At 52.2% G+C, this 24,411-nt stretch overlaps 2 protein-coding genes across 2 annotated transcripts; both read right to left on the reverse strand.

The window, feature by feature from the left end:
* Positions 1-677: 677 nt before the first annotated feature.
* On the reverse strand, positions 678-5,463 carry LOC122390531 (FMN-dependent NADPH-azoreductase-like). The gene is made up of 4 exons (XM_043383579.1): positions 3,685-5,463; positions 2,762-2,895; positions 2,233-2,469; positions 678-963 (listed from the first exon to the last, which is right to left on the reverse strand). Exons 2-4 carry the CDS (start codon positions 2,874-2,876, stop codon positions 734-736), a joined length of 582 nt encoding a protein of 193 aa, XP_043239514.1. The 5' UTR covers positions 2,877-2,895; positions 3,685-5,463; the 3' UTR covers positions 678-733.
* Positions 5,464-5,556: 93 nt separating this feature from the next.
* Positions 5,557-22,548, reverse strand: LOC122390528 (jmjC domain-containing histone demethylation protein 1-like). The gene is made up of 15 exons (XM_043383575.1): positions 22,332-22,548; positions 18,254-18,395; positions 17,250-17,375; positions 16,663-16,835; positions 15,496-15,696; positions 15,155-15,308; positions 14,455-14,570; positions 13,468-13,659; positions 13,030-13,206; positions 12,249-12,408; positions 11,858-11,979; positions 11,296-11,460; positions 10,800-11,123; positions 9,678-9,839; positions 5,557-7,257 (listed from the first exon to the last, which is right to left on the reverse strand). Exons 1-15 carry the CDS (start codon positions 22,407-22,409, stop codon positions 6,289-6,291), a joined length of 3,261 nt encoding a protein of 1,086 aa, XP_043239510.1. The 5' UTR covers positions 22,410-22,548; the 3' UTR covers positions 5,557-6,288.
* Between the last annotated feature and the right edge of the window lie 1,863 nt (positions 22,549-24,411).

Below are 24,411 nucleotides of genomic sequence, written 5' to 3' on the forward strand. Positions count from 1 at the left end.
CGCCTCCGGAAATGCAGCGACCACTCTGGGGTACAGTATATGCCACGGGAGGGGGGGGGGGAGGGGGTGCAGCCGCAGTTGCGGTGACCACCAGCACCACATTGGTGATAGCAGTCATCCGTGTCGGAGCGACTCAACCCAGCATCGTGCCTCCGTTCTTAGAACAAAACTAGAGACGGCGCAGAGGAGCATTTCCAGTTTTTGATTTACAGTTGTTTTGGGACATTTTATCAAGCTAAACTCCCACTTATATCGACGTTTGTATTGAGTATTATAGCCGTTTAATATCACAAAGGAAAAATGTGACATCCTTTAAAAAGTCGATCTTGGTATTCGGTATTCACGCTTGTCACGACTGTGTAGGAAATAAAAACGCACACCTACCGGACAAGGCGCTGAATTATCAATGTCAGTCATTCGTGTTAATAACGTGACAAGTTATGAAACATGTCACTTCTGACACTTCTAACCTGCTCATCCCTGTATTTCTGCAATCCTGGTCTTAAATCAAGAAATGATGTGAAGGTGTGAAACAAGTACTATGAATGAAAGACGTTACAAGAATATTCCTATCAAACTTCCGAAAATGACGCGCACCATAAACATTCGGTAAGACCACAAGTTTCAAATAGGACAGAAAGCGGGCCACCCGTGACAGAATACTGTTTATGTTCCTGTTTTTCACGGTCCAGCAGCCACCACTGCCCGCCGGCCGTGTAAGCCAGTGACGTTCTCAGTTGGGCACGCCGGCGGTCCTGGCCGCCTTCAGGGCGTCCACGTACCAGGAGAGCTCGGTGACCAGCCGGGCGGCGTTTTTCTCGATGCGCTCGTTCTGCGGCTGTCCGTCGGCCGAGTAGCTCTGGGTGACGGTGGGCACGGTGAACTGGGCCGGGATGCTCACCAGGCCCAGCTCGCTCAGGTGGGGGCGCGCGAACGCCGCCGCACGCATACCGCCGAACGGACCTGGACAGGAGGGGAGGGAGAGTCAGACCATGAGATATAACCAGGCCAAAACATACCTACCGCCGAACGGACCTGGACAGACGGGAGGGAGAGTCAGGGCCAGACTATTCCGCCGAACGGACCTACATAGACAGACGGGAGGGGGGCAGGTCAGGGTCTGCTGAATCATACCGCCGAACGGACCTGGACAGGAGGGGAGGGAGAGTCAGGGGACAGCCAGACCATACCGCCGAACGGACCTGAGCGTACAGGATGGAGGACGGGTCAGGGGATGAATAAATCATACCGCTAACGTACCGGGAACGAAAGAACAAAAGGGGCTTGAGAAGCCATAGGGCCTATTCCAGCGCCTCCAGAAACTTCCAGAAACCTCCAGAAAGCTCTAGAATCCTCCAGAGAGCGTTCCAGCGCCTCCAGAAAGCTCCAGAAAGCTCTCCCCAAAGCTCCAGAAACCTCCAGTAGCCTCCAGAGAGTTGGAAGGTCCAAATTTCTCTGGAGGCTCTGGTCTACAACTATGGCGCACATGTGACAATCACGAATGTAAACAAAGGACTTTTGACTGATAATTTTACAACTTGAATGTAAAGAAAATTACATTGCTATAATTTTGTTAATCTTTCTTAATAAAAATGAAAACAAATTTTGCATTTCAAGAGAGAACAATCGTCATTCTTTGGTATATGTGACACCAATCTCCAGAAATCTCCAGATTGCGTTCCAGCGCCTCCAGTGAAACCTCTGGTAGAGCCTCCAGTCAAGAATTTCTACTGGAAGCGCTGGAACAGGCCCATAATGTACCACCAAAACTTTCGGCATGGGGTGTAACAGCAACCTGGCTAGTGTCATCATCATTCACAATCACCAGACACGCTTATCGATTCGTATCATTGGATTCAGCGACACATCCTAAATTTCCCGTCTTTTAACGAGCACCTCTCGCAGTCAACTTCTAAACTGGCACACGAGATCCGACTATCTCGACCTCCCTGTGACAGTGGCAGCACTGTGGCCCGTCCAGCCTCTGCACCAGTGTCTGGCGGCGCCAGTGGGACCCGTCCAACCGTCCAACCGACCTCTCCTGAACCACGACGACACCTGGCGGCCGGATGAGGCGACCATCGAGCGAAACTTACCGAATAAACTGACCGAGCGAGCGATAAACTCAGCGAACGAGGAGCACACTTACCGAGCCAGCGGTAAACTCACAGAGCCAGCAGTGAAGTCACTGAGCCAGCAGTAAACTCACTGAGCGAGTAGCGGTCAACTCACCGAGCGAGTAGCAGGCGATGCCGACGGGCCGGTGTCGGAAGGAGGCCGGCGGGAAGTGGTCGAGCATGTTGACCAGCGCCGGCGGCAGCGAGCAGTTGTACTCGGGCGTCACCACCACGAACCCGTCGGCGGCCGCGATCTCCGCGTTGGCGTCTCGCAGCCACTGGGGCGCCGCCGCCTGGTCCGGCATAAAGTGCAGCGGCTGCCGCAGCAGCTCGAACGGCATCTTCAGCGGGTCTGAGGCACAGCGGCGGACGTCACGGTCAGTGGGTCTCACATCAGGGTCAGCGCGTCAGCGGCGGATGTTAGAATCACTGCATTATTGTTTTCATCGTCCACGGTAGCGTGAACAGCTTATGTCATGGTCCAAGGTGCCCAAGCACCAGCACATAGATCATGGAACAAAACCTGAACAATTGTTTTCGATCACCGGAGGAAAGACAGCGACTTCTTGTTTTACGGCACTGGTCATTCATTCTATAAGTAACACATTGAAAAGCAATTCAGCCTCGGTGACACGGATGCTCACCGAAGAGATTGACGGAGTGGTTTTTCTCCTCCAGCAGCTTGATGAGGTGTTTAGCGACACGCTCTCCATTGCGCCCGTCACGGGTCGTACCCAGGAACATAATGATGCGCGACATGACTGTCGGAACTCACAGCCTGAAACACGGCAGGCCCGGTCAGACGAACGGAACGTGCTAATGTTAGACTACAACGGCAGGCTCCCAGAAGGTGACTAAGCGAACGCCAGAGGTCTTTTCATAGTTCCAGGGGAGGTACCTAATAACAGGGACAGCACCCTATCTAGCATCAGGACTAGAAAGCCAGACTGTGGGTAAGATCGGCTGGGGAGGGAAGTGGAACACAAGGTAGGAGGGAATATAATAACGCCTGCAATAGCTGGCCTGGCCACACGATCGAACTGTGTGCTCTACGGCGGCACCAAGACCGGTGCCGACCAGCCAGCATGACTCAGCAGCTTTCGACAGAGGGCGACTGGCAGGGCGCCATGGCGGTACCCGTGCGTCCCAGAGAGCGGGGAGAGAGAACGATTAACGGCGCACTGTGACAGCCCGACCCGCACAGCCGGCCAGCTCGGCTCATGGGACAGCAGTACTCTGTGGACTTCACACGGGGAACATGCCGCACGCATGGCTGTTTGAGACATGCAATGTTGCATGCCATGAGCCATGAGGTAGTAGTCCTCACACGCCCAGGGTGTGAGACGTGTGAGGATGAAAACGAGGATCTAACGCCGTCTTTCGATGAAAAGAGCGACTTGTCAGAGTGCAGAGTCGGGTACACACAAGGTCCTGAGGCTACGCATATTTACACGCAAATTTATAAGCATTTTGGCCACAGACTTAACCATCAACCAAAATTTCATGAGGCACCCAAGCGCCAGCCCGACGTGCTGCGCCCATCCCTCTTATCCCGCTCAGACCTCACCTGTGTTTGAAACGACGGCGGCGGCGCTGACAGTCCCAGTCGCTCCCTCGCCGTTCTCTCGTCTTCTGGTCCGGCCCACACCTCCACGCGGGTAGCGCTGCCGCCGCCGACGACGGACGTCACTATTGATGCGAGCCGCCGGCCGCCGGCTAGACCCAAGGACGTCTGTAGTGCTGCAGGTTACGCGCCCCACAAACCCGCCGCGGCGCCCATGAGTCGAGTGGGAGCCCGGGCCCGACGCTGGCCCAAACCGCTGTCTCTGAACGTTCAGCGCGGGCAGGTTCATCACCTCAGGTGTGTTCTGCAGCGCAGCATGATGCTTCGCCTGGGTGAAAAGCTAGCGGCTTTAAGTTACAAGTCATCATGAGGGATGCAGGGTGACTCATCTCCTACTGGAAACGGTTGGTGACAGGCATGTGGCGATGCGGTATTGGGCGTAGTAAAGTAATCTTGGCTATCGCCACCGTGTTAACACCTATGGGGCTGAGTCCATTCAATAGGATAACCCCCGTCTATTGCTGGAGAACGCGGGCAGCCCGAGTCTGAGCCGGACGCAATCAACAAACAGTACTTTTTGCCGCCGACTGTGGTCTTTATCGACCGTGTCATGGGCGTCGCCAGGGTCGGTCGATAGCAAGGTCAGGGCATCGTCGGTACTCTGAATGCGCCGTAACAAACCATGGGACGACGGTCAACACTACTGCCGGCCCCAACTGCCGTCAACGACCACTTCGGAGTACCCAGCGTTTAGACCATGCCAGAGGAGGCTCGGTGTATTTTAGCAAATGTTTGACTAACATAAAACTCAAATAAACATAGAACGGACGTCACCACTGCTCGAAGTAGTCGTTGTTGGCCAGCCGGTGGTACACCCGGCCGCCGCACGAGTCCCTCCACGGCTTCGGAGGGTACAGCATCGCCTTCTCCAGGCCCGGGATCGACGTCTTGACGGCGTTCAGCGTGATCGGCGAGGTGATGAAGAAGTCGGGGGTCCGGCGTGGCCCGCACAGGCCCAGCTTCTGACAGTCGTCCTCCGTGAGCTCGTTGATGAGCGTGTGATCCGGGGTGAAGCCGACCACGAGGCCGTCGTTGATGCACAGCAGAGGGTTCCTCGGCTCGGGGGGCGGGTATGGACAGGGGTCCACCATGCTCGCCGGCTTACGAAAGTTGGCGACGTAGTCACATTTTTGGTGATGTGAATTACGGGAGAAGTCTCGAGAAGCTGACTGAAAGCCCGGGTCGCCCGGCGACTCCAGGTAGGCGGATAAGTTTGTTCCAGTTGGAAGGCTGGCAGGAAACTGGCCCCCAACGCTGCCGCAGACAGGGGCGATGCTCGGAGGGAGTGGGGTGTACTTTGGCCGGAAACGCAGCTGCATGGGGATGCACTGCCCGGCCTTGTCCCTCCCGGCCACGAAGTTCCGCTGGTTGTGGTAGTAAGACGGCGCACATCGTGTGTATGGAAGAGGCGAGACCGGTCCGCCGAAGCAGTTGATCTTTTGAGGACTGTTGGGAAAGCCCAGGGACCTCCGAAGCTCCTGCTGAAACAGCACTTGCCGGATAGTCCTGGCACGGCGCTGAGCCTGATACAGACACTGCTGCTCAGGCATCCTGTGTTCCGAGTCTTTCTCCGGCGATACGAGCAAAATATGAGTTTAAATTATGTTCATCGTCTGTAATGTAAAAGTCAGCATCTTAAAAACCTAGTGTAATTAAAATGCCTTCAAACTAAAATAATGCAAAAAGAAGACTTTCTTTATATGATTTTGTCAATAAATTTGCAATTCCAGTTTCATGTCTCAGTCACTTTTTGTCTGGAGTTGCTCGTGCATTCGTCCAAGTGATCTTTCTTACATACGGTGCCGAACAACAGGTCCGCTGAACGAAAGTGTATTGACCTCTTGGAGTTCTCTTGGAGATGTTTAACCATTGAACACGCAGAGAAGAATGACGACTTCTGAGTCATCCTACGTCACAACTAGGTATCGTAAATTAAACTGAAGTCTTTGTCGAAATACACTGAGCACAGCTTGGGCATAAGGGGGTTGAACTTAAACTTCAACTATTTCCTTCTTTCGCACCTCATCCACATCGTACCACACATCAGGATAAAACAGCGCGGCAAAACACAAACGTCTCAACATGAGCCATAGCCAGCGGGACGTTTGCAAAGGATGAACATTTGCATTCAATGCTTCCAAATACCATACGTTCTTTGCTACACATGGCATTCAATAGACAAACAATTCAAACAATAATCTCCAAAATGGGTTTTGCGCTTCACATTGGAAAGACTACTAGACCACAGCTACACACATAGAAAGTAGCAGAATGTCACAATTATGCTGTTGGCTGTACCACTTGCAGCAGGAATGACAGCCGACACCCACAAGGTGAGGCAGCGATCGACCAGTTCAGCCGCTCACAACAGTAGTCTGTACAACGCACCGCGCAAAACGCAACACGATCGAGATCAAAATCAGTACGAAACATCGCGTTCACTCATGTCCATGCACGATTCACCGCGCGACTTTGTTCGGCTCTGCCGCATTAATTCAAACCTGCAGCTCGACTCCGGTCCTCTCGGTGAGCTGGCGCGCTGCGGCTTCAGACCAGCAGCTCGACCCCGGTCTGCTCGCTGAACTGGCGCGCCGCCTCGGCAGAGATGGCCGGGCAGTGCCGCGCGGTAACCGAGCGCAGTTTGGCGCAGCGGCGCAGCAGCGGCAGCGCCTCGGCCGTCAGCGCGCGGCAGCCGCTGATGTCCAGCCGCTCCAGTGGCGGCGCGTCCGGCCCGGCGAGCGCCTCCAGGCCGGCGTCTGCGAGCCGCAGGCAGCCGCTCACGTCGAGCTCCGTCAGCTCTGGCAGGCGCTGCGCCAGCTCGCGGCAGCCGGCGTCGCTGACATCCGTGCCGGCCACGCTGAGCCGCCGCAGGCGCCGCAGCCGACTGCTGGCGTCCGTACAGCCGGGCCGGGCCTCCGACGGCGGCGACAGCAGCTCGCGCAGCCGCGCGTCCGTCAGGCCCTCGCAGTGCGCTAGGTCGAGCGTGTGCAGCAGCGCGCAGCAGGGAGTGCGCAGCGCGGCCACCGTGGCGAACGGCAGTCCCTGCAGGCGCAGGTGGCGCAGGTGGCCGAGCCGTCCGACCAGCCAGGCCAGCTGGTCGCCGCCCAGCTGCGCCCAGCTTAGCTCCAGCTCGGCCGGCTGACGGCGCATGATGAACACCAGCTCGTGCTCGCCGATGCGCCGGTGGGCGGCCGACAGCTGCTGCCACAGCCGGCGGTCCAGCGCCGCAGAGCTCCAGGCGCGGCAGACCGGTAGGCAGGCGGCCCGGTCGGCCGGCTCCAGCCGCTGGAACACGGCCACCAGCGCCTCCCTGTGTAGGGCCGGCTCGGCAGCTGCGGCCGGCTGCGGTGGCGACAGCGGCCGGACCGGGTACAGCGGCCGCCGCAGCTGGCGCCGGCTGCGCGCCTGCACGTACTCGCTGAGGTTGCGCAGTGTGGGGATGCGCGTGCCGCCGTCCTCGGGGTGGACGAGCGCCGGCGCCGGCGGCTCGGCTGGCTCTGCCGGCCCGGCAGACACCTACAGCAGCGAGGGGGGCTGCTGGCACCACACCGAGACCCGGGCGACCGTCAGCGGCACCGCCCGGCGCAACGCGGCTCTGCACCGACACCGGCCGGCGCTCCGGGCCAGCGCGGAGGACCAGGCGACCGCGCCAACATACCGAACTCGGACCGGCAGCGTACAGAGCCGAGTTACGCCAGACGCTGGATATGCGGACACCAAATACTGACGTATCTTACCTAGGCATTACGTACGTTTTAAGCTCTGATAAACTATGAATATTAACTAGCACGACTAAAAAGTACCTATCATTTAAGAGACTTTGTCTGACACGTACTTTGCTGTCGTATAAATGTCAATCTTAAACACTGTCATGGCTAAAAAACGGGTAGCTTGATATACATCATTTAATTCTTAATCCCGGCATAATATGCTCAATCAAAGCTGCGAAAGTTCCTGAAACGTCGTATAAGCAGCATTGCAAAGTGCAATTACATAACTTTGAACAATAAAGCAAGCTTCCTAAATTTGCAGCAATCATTCATCTCCATGAACATCATATACCTACTACATGATTATGGTGAAGTTAAATGACTATGGTAGTCTGATGCTCATGAGTATGTTATTTGAAATATATTTTAGATATGAGTGGTATAATATTTCGAGCACGGCTCGTCTTCAGATACAGAGGCCAAATGCTCACCTCCAGCTCGGCCTCTGTATAATTAAGTACCTACACTTGGCCTCTGTATCTGAAGACGAGCCGTGCTCGAAATATTATACCACTCATCTCTAAAATATATTTCAAATAGCTTACTCATGAGCATCAGACTACCATATTCATTTAACTTCACCATAATCTTAATCATGCTCAGTCACAGCATTCAATTCCTTAAAATACCTTCTATATGTTCATGGCTTTTCATTTATATAGCTTAATTATACATGGCGGTGACCCTCAGGACCCCAGCAAGAAAGCAAAATGTTGGGTAACGATGAAACACCCCTTCGATCCGGCCTTGATTTAGCCCTGTCCTTGTTTATCTTTGGTATAATTCAGATGCTATTCGCCTTACGCCTGTGCTAGCTATGCGCCCACCATGAATTCCAAGGAGCCAAGAAAAAGCCGCATAGATCGATTATGCAGCTGCACAAGAAAATAACCGTGGATGCTGCTTTGGTGCTGATTTGTCTTGAGTCACTGCCATGAGTTACTGGTGTTTGACAACTGCAGTGGCCGGCCCCAGTTCACTCTGACCCGTGTGTGGTCAGGGTTGGCAGGGGGTGGCAAAAACTGGTTTTTGCCAGTGGTTTTAACCGGTTTAAACCGGCTGGCAGAAACCCCGGTGGCAAAAACTGGCAAGAACTGGATAAAACTCAGGTGGCCCAAACCACAACTTTTCTAGTTAGGAATGGATCTAAAACGTACAAATGCATTTCTTGCTGTTATAGAGATGCACCAAACATTCTGAAGTTTGCCTCATTACTTATCCCTGCTTAAAATGTCTATGCATGTCGGTAGACATCCACCACAGAATGTATTTCCATGTAGGGGAGAGTGGGGCAAAGCTGCCACGGTAGGGTGCCGTGCGCATATCAGTGGCAGATACCCCTTCGCACTTCTGATTGTGCAGGACTCACTCTTGCACTGGCTCATTTGTCAACCCCAAAAGCAGGGATGCGGAGCCGTGGAAATTTCAGACGGCTCCGGCTCCGGCTCCGGCTCCGGAGAAAAAAATCGGTTCCGGCTCCGGCTCCGGCTCCGGGTGAAATGTCATTGCGGCTCCGGCTCCGGCTCCGGCTCCGAGTAAAATGATCCGGCTCCGGCGGCTCCGGCTTCTACTCAGTACATCCCCTATGCGATCAATTAAATACGGGTGGAAGAAAAAAGGCGATGGGATTGGTACACGTTGCTTCTGTATTTGTATAACAAGGCTATTTTGAATACCACATTGTTTTACGCCTTGTACTGTCAAACCGAACTAGGTAAATAATTGTTTCCTCTTAAGAAAAGGAGCCGGAGTCGCCCCCTTTTTTGACGGCTCCGGCTCCGGCTCCGGCTCCGGGCAAAATATGCCGGCTCCGGCGGCTCCGGCTCCGGCTCCGCATCCCTGCCCAAAAGGCTTCTTACTGGTTCCTTATGGAAAGCCCATGAAAGTGTTTTTGAGTTATAGAACACTTCAACGGTCAATGTCACTTCTGTTTGAAGGCATAAAGCTTTCACCGAATTCTCCTCAAAATGTTTCATGTTCAAATCCATGTCTAGGCATATCATTCTGATGGTTTTTAGTTTTTGCCAGTTTTTGCCACTTTTTGCCGGTTAAAACCGGTTTAAACCGGCAAATGGCATAAACTAGTTTTTGCCGGCAAAAATGCCAACCCTGTGTGTGGTGTATGACGTGTGGGTGTGTGGCTGTGCGCGCCCCCGTCGGACTGACCTGGCCGGGGTCGGGCGGCGGCGCGCCCTCGGGGCTGAGCTCGGGCCGCTGCCGCTCGTCCACGGAGTCCAGAGAGAGCGGCGCCGTCAGCGGCTCCTGGGGCTCCAGGGTGGGCGGCGCCGGCGAGTCGGCGCCCGAGGCGCGCTCCGCCGCCTCCGCCGTCTGGGGAGCATACACACAGCGCGGCGGTCAGACGGGACACAGCGGTCAGACGGGACACAGCGGACAGACAGGACACACAGTCGGCGCCCGAGGCGCGCTCCGCCGCCTCCCCCGTCTGGGGAACATACACACAGCGCGGCGGTCAGACGGGACACAGCGGTCAGACGGGACACACAGTCGGCGCCCGAGGCACGCTCTGCCGCCTCCGCCGTCTGGGGAACATACACACAGCGCGGCGGTCAGACGGGACACAGCGGTCAGACGGGACACAGCGGACAGACGGGACACACAGTCGGCGCCCGAGGCACGCTCTGCCGCCTCCGCCGTCTGGGGGACACGGCCATCACAGCGCGGCGGTAAGACGAGACACAGCGGTCGGAGGACACAGCGGTCAGAGGACACAGCGTCAGCGGTCAGGTCACAGAGTCAGTCCCGAGGCACGCTCCGCCGCCTCCGCCGTCTGGGGAACAGGCACAAAGCAGTCAGAGGTGAGAGGTCACAGAACCGGCCCCCAAGGCGCGCTCCGCCACCTTTTCCGTCTGGGCCAGGCGGAGATGACACGTCATGGTTCAGAGTCGGCCTTCAGCCTCCACCGTGTGGGCTAGAGCAGCACACAACTCGACAGTCTCCAGAGAAAACTGAGAGTGAAAACACTTCCACTACACTGCCTGGAATTATGAAAAAGATTGGCACATGCTTGGAATCATAACAAAATCACTTGCACGTACATTAAATCATGCATCTACATTTATAAAATACTATATTCTTCGTCCCCTTAGCCGGCCCAACAGCCGGCCCCTCCCTCTCTCTCCTCTCCTGCTCTGACCTGCGCCTCTCACGGGGATCGCCCCCCACCAGGCCTGCCTCCCCTCTCTTATCCTCTCACCTGCGCCTAGTCTGCCGGGGATGAGCCCTACCAGGCCTCCCTCCTACCTCTCCCCTTTCCTCCCCCCCTCTCACCTGCGCCTCTGCCGGGGAGGCCGGCTGCGGCTCCTCCTTCTTGGGCTCTGCCTTGACGGCCGGCAGGGTGTTCTCGGCGCCCGGCGGCACCCAGAGACGTTCCTGCGCCGAGACCACCTGCGAGGCCGGGACGCCCACCGGCTCGTCCGAGCGCGCCTTCTTCGGCCGGCCCGGCGGTCGGCCCGGCTTGCGTTTGACGCCGGGCGGCAGCAGCGCCGGCGGCAGCACGGGCGGCGCCTCCTCCAGGCCCATGTCGACACACTCTGGGCACGTCCAGCAGTTGGGCAGCGCCGACAGCACGCGGCCCTCCGTCTCCGTGTTCAGCTGGGGGCGGCCGGGGAGGTGAAGGGTTAGCTGGCTGAGCATGTCATCCGGACTGAACACCGATAGAGGACATCGATCCACTCATCTCTCGCCACCCACTGAGCTTCGGCCTTCGCCCACCACCGCCATCCGTCCACCATCCACACTAACTACATGCGAGCTATCCACCCACCTGGCGGGTGGTGCAGGCGATGTGCGCGATTCGAAAGCAGCTCCTGCACTCGTACAGGGTGCTCTTCTGCTCGGGCCGGTTACGTTTTCCGGCCACGGGGGAGAGCGGTCGGCCCCAGCCGGTGAGCGAGCAGTAGCAGCACACCGCCGTCACCGGCAGCTGCGGCTGTGGACGACACATCGGGGTCAGATGACGGCTCGACAGGTCACACGACTCACAGACAAGACGACACAGGTCACATAATCGACAGGTATATCATAAGTTACACAAATATTACAATCAATTGAAACCCACGTTTAGTTCAATAAGCTAGATGTCGATAGGTTCGTTACTAGACCACTAGGTCTTGGCTTTGAAGGATTTCAGGAAGTGATGCCTCTTCGTGAGGCCTGTAGCAGTCCCATACGTAGTTGTGTTTTGAATAGGGCATACGTTTGGCCCAAAAGTCATCACTATAAGTCAGGCGGTATCTTTTAACAGCTCCACACCATCGGCCATTTTCCCTACTTCACCCCTGCTGCTGGCTCCGTAGCCAGTGAGTGGTAATGGTGGCCCGGCATACCTTTTGACAGACGCGCCTCTTGCACGACTGTTTGATGATGCCCGGCCCTCCGAACTTGGGCATATCTCTGCAGCAGGCGCACTCCCGGCACTCGTCGCGGGTGCAGCCCTCGCACTCTTTGCCTGAAGAGGAGATGGTCGGCATGGTCAGCTGATTGAGACTAAGCATACCATTAACGAAAACGTCTTTTACTCGAAAACGCAAGCAAGTTGTTCTACTTATCAGTGCATGGTTTTCAATCGTAACTAACACCAACATAACTACATCACCGAGTTATCGCACACACAGCGACACAATAGAAGTACAGACACAATCGACCTCGCCACACAGCTGTCCGCCGAACCCTGTCCCATCGCTGAACAGACATCACCGAGAGGCGCCCATAACTCACAGCGCACGCGGCGGCGCCGGTCGCCCTTCTTGGTCTTCAGCAGAGGCTTCTTGGTGATGGGCGTTCCGCGCGGCCCTCTGGGACCCTTCTTGGGCGAGGCGTCCGGGTCAAACTCTTCCTCGGCAGTTTTAACGTAGCCCTGCAGCATCAGCCGCAGCTCCTGGACGGAGAGCGGAGGGCGAGGTCAGCTGGATGGTCGCAGGCGGCTGATGTTACTGTGAGCGGCGCTGGCAGCAAACAGCTTACAGTTGCCTAAATATAATTATGTAAGTCTGAATAGAAAAGCAGCCAATGTCATACAATCAACTCAAAATGCAGGTAGGTACTCATTACGTGAAATCCAACCATCCGTAAAACGGCATAGTCCCGACTCCCAGTCGGGCCTAATCGTAGCCACCGAAGAGCGTTCTGAGCCCACACTAATCGTAGCTGTGCAGGGCTCGACATGGCATTTTCCTCGCTGAAGTGCCCTTAGCGGTGCTGAACTCGTATTACAGGGAAAATAATTCCCGAAATGTATCGGACACAATTCTTAGCATTCCGCTAGCGCCACCTAGCCCGTAACCACTGAAAACACCAGTCCCGCTCTTTGCCGACAAAACTGGCCTACGCCCTCCGCTATGCTTCGCAGTCTTCACAAATGTTTAACCACCACTCATATACTCTGCATGCAGACAGGGCTGCGCACCACCAGAAGAGTCTATGACTGCCACTCCCCAACTCCCAGTCCTGATTCCGGCCGTCTCCCGGGCACCCCCGTACTGTGCTCCGCTGCCCTCACCTGTCCGTTGTCGGGCCACTGCAGCGCCGGGCGGCCGGTGACGGCCAGTTTCGGACAGTCGAACCGGTGCTGTTCCACCAGCTGACGCACGTCGCCGATTAGACCGATGGGGTCGCGGATCAGCTCGGGCACGCACTTACGGGACGCCGGCTGACTGTGCAGGTACAGCACGATCGCCTGGGGACAGAGGACAACCGGGGGAGGTTAGGGAAGGCCGGGGATTAGCGGAGTCAGTCACACCGGAGATGGGTATTTTGGCGAGGTAGTGATGCAGGCAAAGTAGTAAGTGTTCACACACTTAGGGACCGAGACGATGACGAAGACTGAAACACCAGAAGATACCAATGCAGCCAAAAAGCACAATAGATTTATGCTATAATGTGCTGAAGTCCCGCAGCCCGTGCCCAGCTCACTCTCAGCCCTCCCACTCCCCCTGACCTTGAGTCCGTGCAGCTCGAAGGGCGTCAGGTGGACGTGCGGCGGTGTCGGTTTATGCGGCGACGGCGCCGGCTCGGCCAGCTCGTCCAGGCCCAGTACCAGGTGGGAGCGGCCCAGCAGACAGTGGACGTACCGCTCCAGCACGTACCAGAGCATCTCCGTGAAGAACGGGTACCGGTACTTCTGCTGTACCTGAGAGCGCAGAGCGCACGGCAGCCCGTTAGCGCCGTAACACGACGGTCACCGCGGAAATGAGTGACGAGAGGGAGGCAGTTGACCAGAGTACCGACTATGTGTGTGGTGGTTGGGCAGTAAGCAACACATAAAAAAAAAAATCAGCAACAAGCGCAAAGCCGAACGATCTTTTGTAGTCAACAGTGAACAGGTAGCAAGCCAACAATTGTTGCCGGACAAAGATAGGTGTCCACTGTCCAAGTACGAGTACGGCCCTCCAGGTATTAAGTGGTTGGTTGCCAACATCACAATAATCGATCTGCAATGATGAATACGTCTAATGGCTGTTGAAAACCACTGCCGAAATGTGTGCACGAACGCTCTTCTGATTTCTATTGAGTCATTTTACAGGAGTATCTCTGTCATTTAAAGTTATTACACCAAAAGCACATACGCTAACCAACCACTCTTTTGCTGGAGGGCCGTACATACACCAATAAATGGCCAGATATTCTGATGGTACTTACAAGTAGGTACCTACAAAACACAAGCAGTCGCGTAAAATATGCTCCCGCATAACCTGGCAACTTTCATCCCGTCACAACAAATCGTTTGAAGCATGCAAGCAGCTCGACAAAGGAATTTCAAATCGGGTCTATAAGCCTTCTCCATACAAGCCAAATCTCTTCTACTTCACGATCGAAACAAAAAATGTCGGCAGCCGGGAGCTTTCAAAGCCCCGCAGAGCAGAGCACAAAAGCAAACACAAACTAAATGGAAAACAAACCCGCGCCGGGCATCGCGAGCACTTACCCTGGTCGCGTCCTCCACTCTGGCGATCTTGAGTTGTTTTTCCACGGCGAAACTGTGCAGGAAGTTTCCGCCGAACACCAGAGAGTCGGCCGGCGTATAGACGGCATGAATCCAGCCTGTGGCCGGCCGGGGAGTGCAGAGGTGACCAGGTCAGAGGGCGTCTCACGGGACACGGAAATGGGCGCGCACCGCGCCGCGGGTATACTCAGGCACTTCTGACACTTCACTGGTGTTGTGGGGGATCGAATTCATCGACTTTTCAGAAAAGAAAAACAGTGGTTGATAGTGTGGGGTTGATAGATTTAGGGTTGATGGATAGTGTGGGGTTTGATAGATTTATTAACAAACTCCACAACTGGGGTTGTGGAGTTTGTTATCTTACTAGTCAGAGTGTGAAGTAAGATAACAAACTCCATCGAAGGAACAGCTGCCCGGTAAATTCCCATTGTCTCATTTGTAAAGTATGTAGTAATTGAGACCCACATCAAAAGCATAACAGTTTTCCTACTGTATAACCGTCCCTATTTTCCTCCTGCAGCTGGTGAGCCGCACCAGTCCTTCCTTCCTCCCTGCCTTTTCCTCCAGCACCCCTCCAATAAATACGACGACTCACAACCCCACGCGGACCGCTTTCCTTCTGACGCCATCCGCCAGCACCTCTCCCCAGCTCCGTCCGTTCCCATCACCTCCACTCCCTCACCGGTGGGGATGAAGAAGGTGTCCCCCGGCTTCAGCTCGATCCTGCCGCACCGCTCCACCGTGTCGCCGAAGAAGACGTCGCCCTGTTTGCCGGAGAGCACCCAGTCCTCGTACAGCTGCACGTTCTGGTCCGTCGGCGGGATCAGCCAGAAAATCTGCCGACGGACGTCACGGCACAGTGTGAGAAACGCATCATCTAACACCAACAAATCATGAATGCATTTAATTCACAACGAAATTTTACGCAAAGACAAATGATGTAACACAACTAACAAATACATACAATAAATATATGAAACGTCAGACGACATTTCCATGATAGGCAACCACCGTTTCACGGACCTTGCCGCCCTTGAGGACGTGGTACCACACGGATGTGCCGCCGAAGTCGATGTGGAAGTCGGTGTAGCAGCCGTTGACGGACATGAGGCAGTACTTTTGCACCTTGGGGTACATCATGTCGTCCAGCACGTTGGTGGACTCGGTCTGCAGCTCCTTGAGGTGCCGCGGCCACACGCGGTCCACCCAGTCAATCTGCCTCACCTGCGAACAGACGGCGACGGAGAAACGTACTGGATGAGCCGAGAGGGCACTACTGCATACCTATCTAATTAAAATGAAATTAAACATGAGCTAACGTTGGACTGAAAGCAATTGATCAACACCTAGCAGTACTTCAATTATTGGGACCGCGTAAAGCCAGGCAAAAAAGCAGCGAAAAATAGTAATAAAATAGAACAGCATGAATCATGGCCGTGCCCTTTCAAATCACTCCCCGTCCTGTGACCATATTAAGCACCTGGGTCGGACTGATCCGGTTTCAGGTTGCAATATATGCCAATTTATGGGCTTCATCGAACCATGAACAGACGGACGGACGGAGTGGGAGGGGTATTGGCCGGGGCATTGTAAGAGACGCGGCGCCGGGCCGGCCGGCGGCAGCGGCACAAGTCAGCCGCTCACTGGGGCGTGCACAGCGCGCACCACTGGCCACTCACAAGTCACGGCCGCGGGAGGAGAGCTTTCCGATAACCGGGCCTTATTTAGTGCCCAGTGCCGCTCCTAACGTCACCGGAACGCCGCCCGTAATCTGGAGAGACCCGGGGCTTCGCCGAAAACCGGCCGTGAGCCACTACAAACTGCGCGAGGGCGGGGGCAGCGGCCGACCCGGCGCTCTGAGAGCGGGGCGGCGGGCGACCGGATGGCGCCGCGCGGCGAGAAATGTGACGCCCGGAGCCATCCACAGTCACAATACGTCACGGAGCGACGGTAAGGTACCGTTCGGAGTCGTCCAAACGTCACAATAGGTCAAATGGTGCTGGAAATATGGCAGCCAGCGTGATCCAGACGTCACAGTCCGTCACGGGATGTCGGTAACACACAAAACCAACCAATATAAGCGCAATAAATACTGAGGGTCGCCGTTAAGGAGGCGGGCGGCAGACTCCGAGGCGTCAGTAACGGCGTCGTTAGGGGCGCCGTGCGTTTTAAGCGATCGGGACTACGTACCACGGTAGGCGCTTCGACCAGTCTGTCGAGCTTGGTGTGACTGAACTCGAGGCTGATGACGTTCAGCAGGCGATCCTTGTCGGGGTTCTCAAAGTACTGCTGCCACTCCTTCATCGTCATCTCCATGTTCTTCTGGGTACGTACGTCCATAACGTCCAGCATCCGGCGAGAGCCTGGCGGATATGGGGAGCGCGTGTCAGATACGTCCGTGGGGACACTGGATCGACGGCGTGAGGCATGTAGTGTCACGGGGATCATCCATTGACGTTCGCGGTCAGGCGAAAAGTGTACCGAGGCGGGCTTCGAAAAGATGCAGACAGGTGAAGAAATACAAATGAAAATAGTTGGTAGCAAAAGCACTGCATCGTGTGCTTATGAGTAAACACGCAGGTATAGCAAATATCACCTACCACTGACCAGCATCCCCTCCCCCCCCCCCCCCCACACACACACACTGATGGTCAGGCTGGCGTACCCCCTCAATACCCCCTCACTGACTGACAGCTAGGCGGACGCCGCCTCCCTCCACTGATCGCCACCCCCCCCCCCCCCCCTCACTGACCAAAGTCGCCCCCCCCCCCACTAACCGACGGCCAGGCGGACGTCGTTGATGGTGAAGGTGGACGGCGGCACGTTGATGCCCAGACCCTCGGTGGAGTGGAAGACCAGCGGCGTGGAGAAGCCGTTCGCCTGCACCCAGGCCAGGTCAAACTCTGAAACGGCAGGCGATAGAATTAAAGGAGTTGGAAACGGCGAAGCCGCTCGACGACAGTGAGGCACCCTGAAATGGCATTTACAGTTAGCAATGGCAAACGCTGCTAAAAACCGAAAAAAGGAATTATGTTGAGAGAAAGGTAGGCAAGGTAGTCAGTGCCGTTAGTGCAAACTACAAACTGTATGTTTACACAGAACAGCAGGCTGATTTCCGCCAACACATCGCCGGAAGACATTCAATTTCAGACGGCAATTCGATTCTGCGTAATGACCCGTCCGATTTAAATAATGATGCTGAACGAATCCTAGTCTTCAATATCCAGTGCGGCAAAAACACAATCCCAAGCCAAACAACTAAGGCACAGCTTAAAAGGGTAGCAGCACATCCCGAGTCAGACGAATATGCCCTGCTCGAATATGGCCTTTGTCGAGCCGCACGTAAAGCAAGTTACCGGCAGTAAATGTAAATTGTAAATAGACTGCATTAACACCAGAGTTACACAAGATTTATTACAGCTACGTTCGGAGTTTTGTGTAAATTCCATGGTCTACTACCAGCAGAAAAATATAAAGTCTGGGTATGCCATTTAGATTCCTTATTTATTTTTATTTTCAATTTCGAATACGATTACAATGCCCCGATACTCCAATTAATGAATAATAGCAATATTATTCTTTAAAAAAACACCATTTCATCTACAAGTTGAAAAGTGTCTTGTATTCTAAATGCAAATAGATACAGATAGGAAGCTGGTAACTGGTAAGTACTATTTTTCTTGACCAAAACAATGACAGACCATCAAGGAAAACAGGAATACCGATTAACCGACGGATAGTCACACTTATTCCTACAAGGAACAGTTGAATAATAACTCACCTTCGCCTTTCATTTCTTTGACAAAGCATTGTGGAAAATTGTCGCTGACCATTTTCTCGTCAATATCGAATAGCCGATGTCCCTCCAGCTCCTCTTCAGCCAAATTCCAGTCATCGGTGTAGATCTTACGATCCTTCTCACGCTGAAAGCACACAACGAGTAATCAGGCATTCAAAGTAACTGTTGACAAGTCGAGAAAACGCTTAACCCTCGCTGACACCAAGTTGACACCTTCATTTAACATCGATAAGACATCTGCTTGACATGTTTGCTCCAGCATGGTCCCTTCGCAGCGGGATCATTTGTTTGTTATTTGTTGGGTTCTGGGCGCCCTGACACTGGGGTATTATGCGCCCAGGCAGTGGGATTATGTGCGCGTCTCCAACGAGTTACGCAGGTATGTCTGGGCTCACCACGGCCGGCGGAAGACCGTCCACCGTGAAATGCCGCATCAGAATCCGACTGCTTGGACGCGACCTGATTGATGATGGCTATTTAACAGACTTTTACCCATTTTACGGTACACAGAACTCCAAAACTGCTCTAAACTGCTCTGAAAAATGACACCAATATTTTTCGACATCATTTTAGAAAATGAAGGGAAAATATTGGATACTAGGCAAATACAATTTGTCAGAATTCTTAGTGAGCACAACACTATTAGAAATAAGATAAGGATTTACCCATATGACCATTAAGTTGTACAGTATCCTGTTTATTGCACATAAATGATACACCATTTACCATTACATGGTGCATGCTAGGTGCAGCAGCTGCATAAATCAATACAAAAGAAAGTGTGGGGTAATTACTTAATGTCCCTAGTTGATTCTACAAAACATGCTCATTTCTAGGGTGTATGTTTGATAAATAATGTGAAATGGAAACACTGAATAATGGTTCACCTGGAATTGTTTATGTTACAACTGTAAGGCACAAACTTCTATGATGTTCTTTTGATTATTGGCTTTATTTGGTGCATTTTTCTGTATACGTAGGGAACACAGAGTTAATGAGTTAATTTCTCCTGGATAGGACATAGGTACCTACTTAGTGCATGCCAGTGTGAATTGCTTCTCCCCATGATGCAGGCCTGAACACATTTTCCCTCAGATAGGGTGGCTTAGTATCTATGCTGACATGCTTTGCAGGTTGCAGTTCAGTCCCTAGCTCTCTGGTTGCTACAGGTTCCACTTCATAGCCTCAATGAACATGAAGTAAAAAAGAAAGCTTTGCAATTAAAAAGCTGAACTGGGTGGGTGCCAGAGTGTGAAGTATATGAGAGATGCAGGCTGCACTAGTTGCTAAAAAACATCAACACCAATCAGCACCAACCACCATATACCGGGTGATTCAAAAAAGTGTCCCACGTTTCATTTTCAAATTCAAAGCGCATGGTACGACAAAAACACGTTTTGTTTGCTGTGAAAGTAAGCACGTGCAATGTAAATCTATTTGAAGTAGGTGAGAACACTGTTAATCATGTCGCCTTTGAGTAAGGAACAAAAAGCAAAGGTCGTGCAGTTTTACTGGGAGACCAAATCAATCGTCTTAACGCAACGGAAATTTCGGGCCCATTTTCAAACAAGGAAAACTCCAGATAGAAAGACAATACTTCGACTCTGTGAACAGCTCCTGAGAGAGGGATCCGTCGGAAACCTAAACAAGGGTCGGAGTGGAAGAAAGTCTACTGCTAGAACTTCAGAATTCATCGCAAAAGTCAAGGCGGCTATCAACGACGACCCCTCAAAATCACTGCGAAAGCTCGCACAAGAGGTCAACGGTAGCTACAGCTCTGTGTGGCGAATCGCTAGAAAGGACCTTGGACTTACGCCCTATAAAGTTACTATTCATCACAAGTTGACATCAAGCGATCAAGAGCAGCGGTCTAGCTTTGCCAGATGGTTTTCTGAAAAGTGCACATCCAATCCAGCCTTTCTGGAGAACATTTGGTTCAGTGATGAAGCGCACTTTCACCTTGATGGCTACGTGAACACCCAGAACTGCAGGATTTGGGCCGCTGAACGACCTGATATCGTGATGGAAAAGCCACTCCACAGCCAGAAGGTCACGGCGTGGTGCGCTTTCAGCTCCAAAGGCATCATCGGACCCATTTGGTTCCAGAACCAAGACGGATCGACAGCCACCATCACCAAAGAGCGGTACACAACAACGCTCAATCGCTTCTGGAAACGCTTACAAGCTAAACACCAGACACAGCTAAACTTCTTCTGGTTCCAGCAGGACGGTGCGACGCCTCACACCTCCAACATCGCCCTCGAGTGGCTGGAGACGCACTTCTGTGCCCGCGTGATCAGCCGGAAAACGGCGCACCCCTGGCCGGCGCACTCCCCGGATCTAACGCCGCTCGACTTCTACCTTTGGGGGTATCTGAAGAGCCGCGTCTACCAAGGCAGCCCCCAAACCCTCTCAGATCTAAAGGCTGCCATCGGGCATGAAGTCCGCAGGATTCCTCTTGCCACCTGCGCCCGAGTGGTAGCAGAAGTCAAGCACAGAGCTGATCTGTGCCTGTCGCGAAATGGACGCCATCTGGAGCACGTGCTCCACTGACTGCACCTGTCACGTTATGCCATGCTGGCTGCTTCCAAACAAATCTCCATGAAATGCTGCTTCTTTTGATGCAATAAACATGTGTCTGCGTTACCAAGTTTTTAAATAACTCAGAAAACAAATGTGGGACACTTTTCTGAATATATATATATATATATATATATATATATATATATATATATATATATATATATATATATATTCAGATATATATATATATATATATATATATATATATATATATATATATGATAGAGCCTGCACAAAATGAGGTCTTAAATTGCACCAACGAATTTAGAGGCATCATTTAGGGGATGAAATGGTAAGGAAAAAGAAGTATTGGAAAGGTAAATGGACAAAATCAATGCAAGTTTTTTCCCATGTGTGCTTTCCTCTTAGTATTTGTTATTGACATTCTTCCTCAAATGTGCCATCATCTAAAATTAAAGACAGAATCATTAGCTGCTGCATGCTTGGTCTGCATCTCATAAAAGATCCACACTTTGCCACAGATATCATCACGGAGCAAAAGCCCTGCACTAACAGGATCACTCTAACATTGTCATAGGTTGCAATCTGGGATGATAACCTCAAAAAGCTGATTCAGCCTATCAGCAGACAACACATGAGACAATGCCTATGTTTGTCAGGATATCAGGAAAAATGATTCATAGATATAGATATCATTCATAGATATCACTTCATACATGATACAGTGATATCTGTATGAAGTGTCAGGAAAAATGATTCACTTCAAGACAAAATATACAGATATCACTTGTTGCACTTTATCATATAAAGGTGAGCAATCAGAAGAATTTGTTATAAGACTCTGAAAAGAGCTACACGTACTGCAGGTGTTTCGGGACCACAAATACACCAGCCTAGCCCCAACTCAGCCAGCTTGGATGACCTTGATGCTTGGGTAAATGTGAAGATGAAGTACAGTGAAAACAAAAAACATAATCTAACCTGACCTATCCTTGCCTAACCTAATCTTTCAACCCACAAACCTACAACCTACCAGCCCACCATTTGTACTTCATCTACACATATACCAATGACTGATCCCACTTCAACTTTATTGTGGCCTCAACACCAAGTTGGCATTCTGGGTGGTAGATTTGCAGTGCGCCAACACCCACAGCTTTTTACTTTTCTTCATCTGACTGACTTAATAGCTCAATCTGAGGCACTTTAATCATGCGTTTGCCTGATCTAGATTGAGATGCCTTCTTCTGTTACTTATCTTCAGCTTGAGCTGTTTACTCACCTTGTGTTTGTGTTGGTCTGTGTCGATTTGGTTGGTATCCATTTCGTTCGATTGCTTTTTGACGACCAAGCATTTTGTAATAAAACAGCTCACCTTGTGTATCTATAGGACATAGGTAATAATGTAATGAGGTATAGATAGGTAATAAGGTATGCTGCATATTCATATATTATATCCTTGATGGCCCTATATTACCACTGTGCTGATGTAAAGCATATATATGTAATGACTTACCGTTTTAATTCTCCTCATCTTTCTGCTCTTCTTCGGCGAGTTATCGCTGTCTTCCCCAGAATTAGAATCCCCGGTCATGACCTAAGTCAGTATCTTGCTTGCAGTGAGAAACAAATGGAGTTGTAAATGAAAAATATCAACTATGACTTATACCATCCACAGTGAAGGAGATAAGAATAAATGTGAAAAATACCGTGAACTTCATGCAAACTGAAACAACACAGCGGCGGCGACAGCGGCCGCCCTGCGGCATATGTCGACGTATAATGCGCAGAAGTTACAGAAAGGGAGAGACATGACAGCTAATTATTATTCTCTTATATCCTACACTGTGTTTTATGCGATGGAGGGTATGGCATGGTATTCATAATTTGTTTTCAGCAAGCGCCAGCCGCCAAGTATTGTAATTTCGTCTTCTGTATTTCCAAAGAAGATATGGCTAGAAGTAGTGAAATGCATGACAAATGCAAATTATTTTAACATCGTCGTGAGAAGTCGAGTAGATTTTTTCCGGAAGGTATCGACTATCGGTACCTATTGCTCAGGCATGGAGCCGGAGCGGCTAGCGAGAAACAGTCTCTCTCCACCCCACTGGCCACAGGGAGCATGCCGATTAACCCATTCATCTCCCCCGTTCCTGTTATGTTTCCGGTATTGTCTATAGGTATCCTTATCACCCTTATTCATTCATTCGCTCATTCATTCATTCATAGGTATTCCGTGTCCTCAGCATGGGCTGGGCAATGGGCATCTTCACTGGAACTGGCTACCGGCACACAACATAGGTACCTATATGTAAGATATCTTCAGGATCAAATAAGCTGACTGACGCCACACGACCACACCACGTCCCATTGCTCTGGCGGGGTCATGCCCGATGACCCCGCCATTCGATGTGACCCGATGGTCATTCCCATCCGTAGCGCAAGGGGCGACCAAGCGGGCGGGCCAGAGGCGCCATAGCTTTCCATGCCATTAGCGCCGTTAATACGACCGGCGGCCGGAGCCGGTCCGTTAGTCGGGAGCAGCGGCCGGTTGAAATGCGCGCCAGAGTCCATCCGGAGTCCAGTGCCCGCCGACAGTGCAGACTCAAGCCGAGTCCGACGTCCGGCGAGCGAGCAATATGCAGAGATGCGCATCTCGGACACTGGTGGACAGTGGATGATATGACATGAGAGACTGCCTGATCGGATATAATTGCATTTTCACCCAGTTCATTGGCTCATCTCCGGGACCGGAACAATAAACATCATTGGGCTGAGCACAACGATATATATATACCTACATAGTATTGGTTAAAACTATATACCTACCTACCTTACGTTCTCCATAACAGGCTAGCTACAAAAAGAATGCACATAATTCAGGTAACTTGTCATTCACGTGAATAATTTGTAGGTATGGACTTGCTGAGCTGTCCGTATAAATCCAGAATTATCGAGATATGATTTATGGGAGCATTCATCCGATCCGCCTTTATGCCTAGCTCTCATCAGGGCTGCGGGATCGGAGTCGTAGTCGGAGTCGTTCGGAGTCGACAGTCTGGCTGGAGTTGGAGTCGGAGTCCGAGTCGGTCTGAGTCGACAGTCCTGACAGGAGTCGGAGTCGGAGTCGGTGTCGATATTGGAAGCTGGAGCAGGAGTCGGGGGTAGGGGAAATTTGGGTATTATCGGACGGGTAACTTCAAGCCATCGTAACATGAAGGTTATCATTTTTATGTAACTGGGAGTCATTTAAATATATGTAGAAAGCCCAAAACTTTGTTTTTAGAAAGTCTGCTGAGGTTCCGGTGTTGCGTTGGAGCGCAGCGATTTTTTAAAGAAAAAAAAGTTACTTGGGTATTATCGGACAGCAGCAGCAAATTACGGACGGGCGTCCAAACGGATCCCAAGAGTCTTGATATTGATATTGATCCCCGACAGGCGCGGATACAAGGGGGGGGCCATGGGGGCCATGGCCCCCCCCTTGGCCGATTTTTTTCAAAAATAAAATAAAAAGTTAAAAAGCTGAAAAGGGGGCCTCCTGAAAATAAAGTGGCTATTCATGTTGAGATGTTGCCTGAACAGCTAGATAAGCTCAA

Source organism: Amphibalanus amphitrite, unplaced genomic scaffold (genome assembly GCF_019059575.1).
Source record: "Amphibalanus amphitrite isolate SeventyFive unplaced genomic scaffold, NRLGWU_Aamphi_draft 000399F_arrow, whole genome shotgun sequence".
NCBI classification, from domain to species: domain Eukaryota; kingdom Metazoa; phylum Arthropoda; class Thecostraca; order Balanomorpha; family Balanidae; genus Amphibalanus; species Amphibalanus amphitrite.

Coding starts and splice junctions, on each gene's coding strand:
- LOC122390531 (XM_043383579.1), bottom strand. CDS start 2,876: ATGTCGCGCATCATTATGTTCCTGGGTACGACCCGTGACGGGCGCAAT. Junction 2,470..2,761: donor CCACTCCGTCAATCTCTTCG/GTGAGCATCCGT, acceptor GCTGTGCCTCAG/ACCCGCTGAAGATGCCGTTC. Junction 964..2,232: donor CATCGCCTGCTACTCGCTCG/GTGAGTTGACCG, acceptor CCTCCTGTCCAG/GTCCGTTCGGCGGTATGCGT.
- LOC122390528 (XM_043383575.1), bottom strand. CDS start 22,409: ATGACCGGGGATTCTAATTCTGGGGAAGACAGCGATAACTCGCCGAAG. Junction 16,836..17,249: donor CGACGTCCGCCTGGCCGTCG/GTTAGTGGGGGG, acceptor CATATCCGCCAG/GCTCTCGCCGGATGCTGGAC. Junction 15,309..15,495: donor ACGTCCTCAAGGGCGGCAAG/GTCCGTGAAACG, acceptor GTCCGTCGGCAG/ATTTTCTGGCTGATCCCGCC.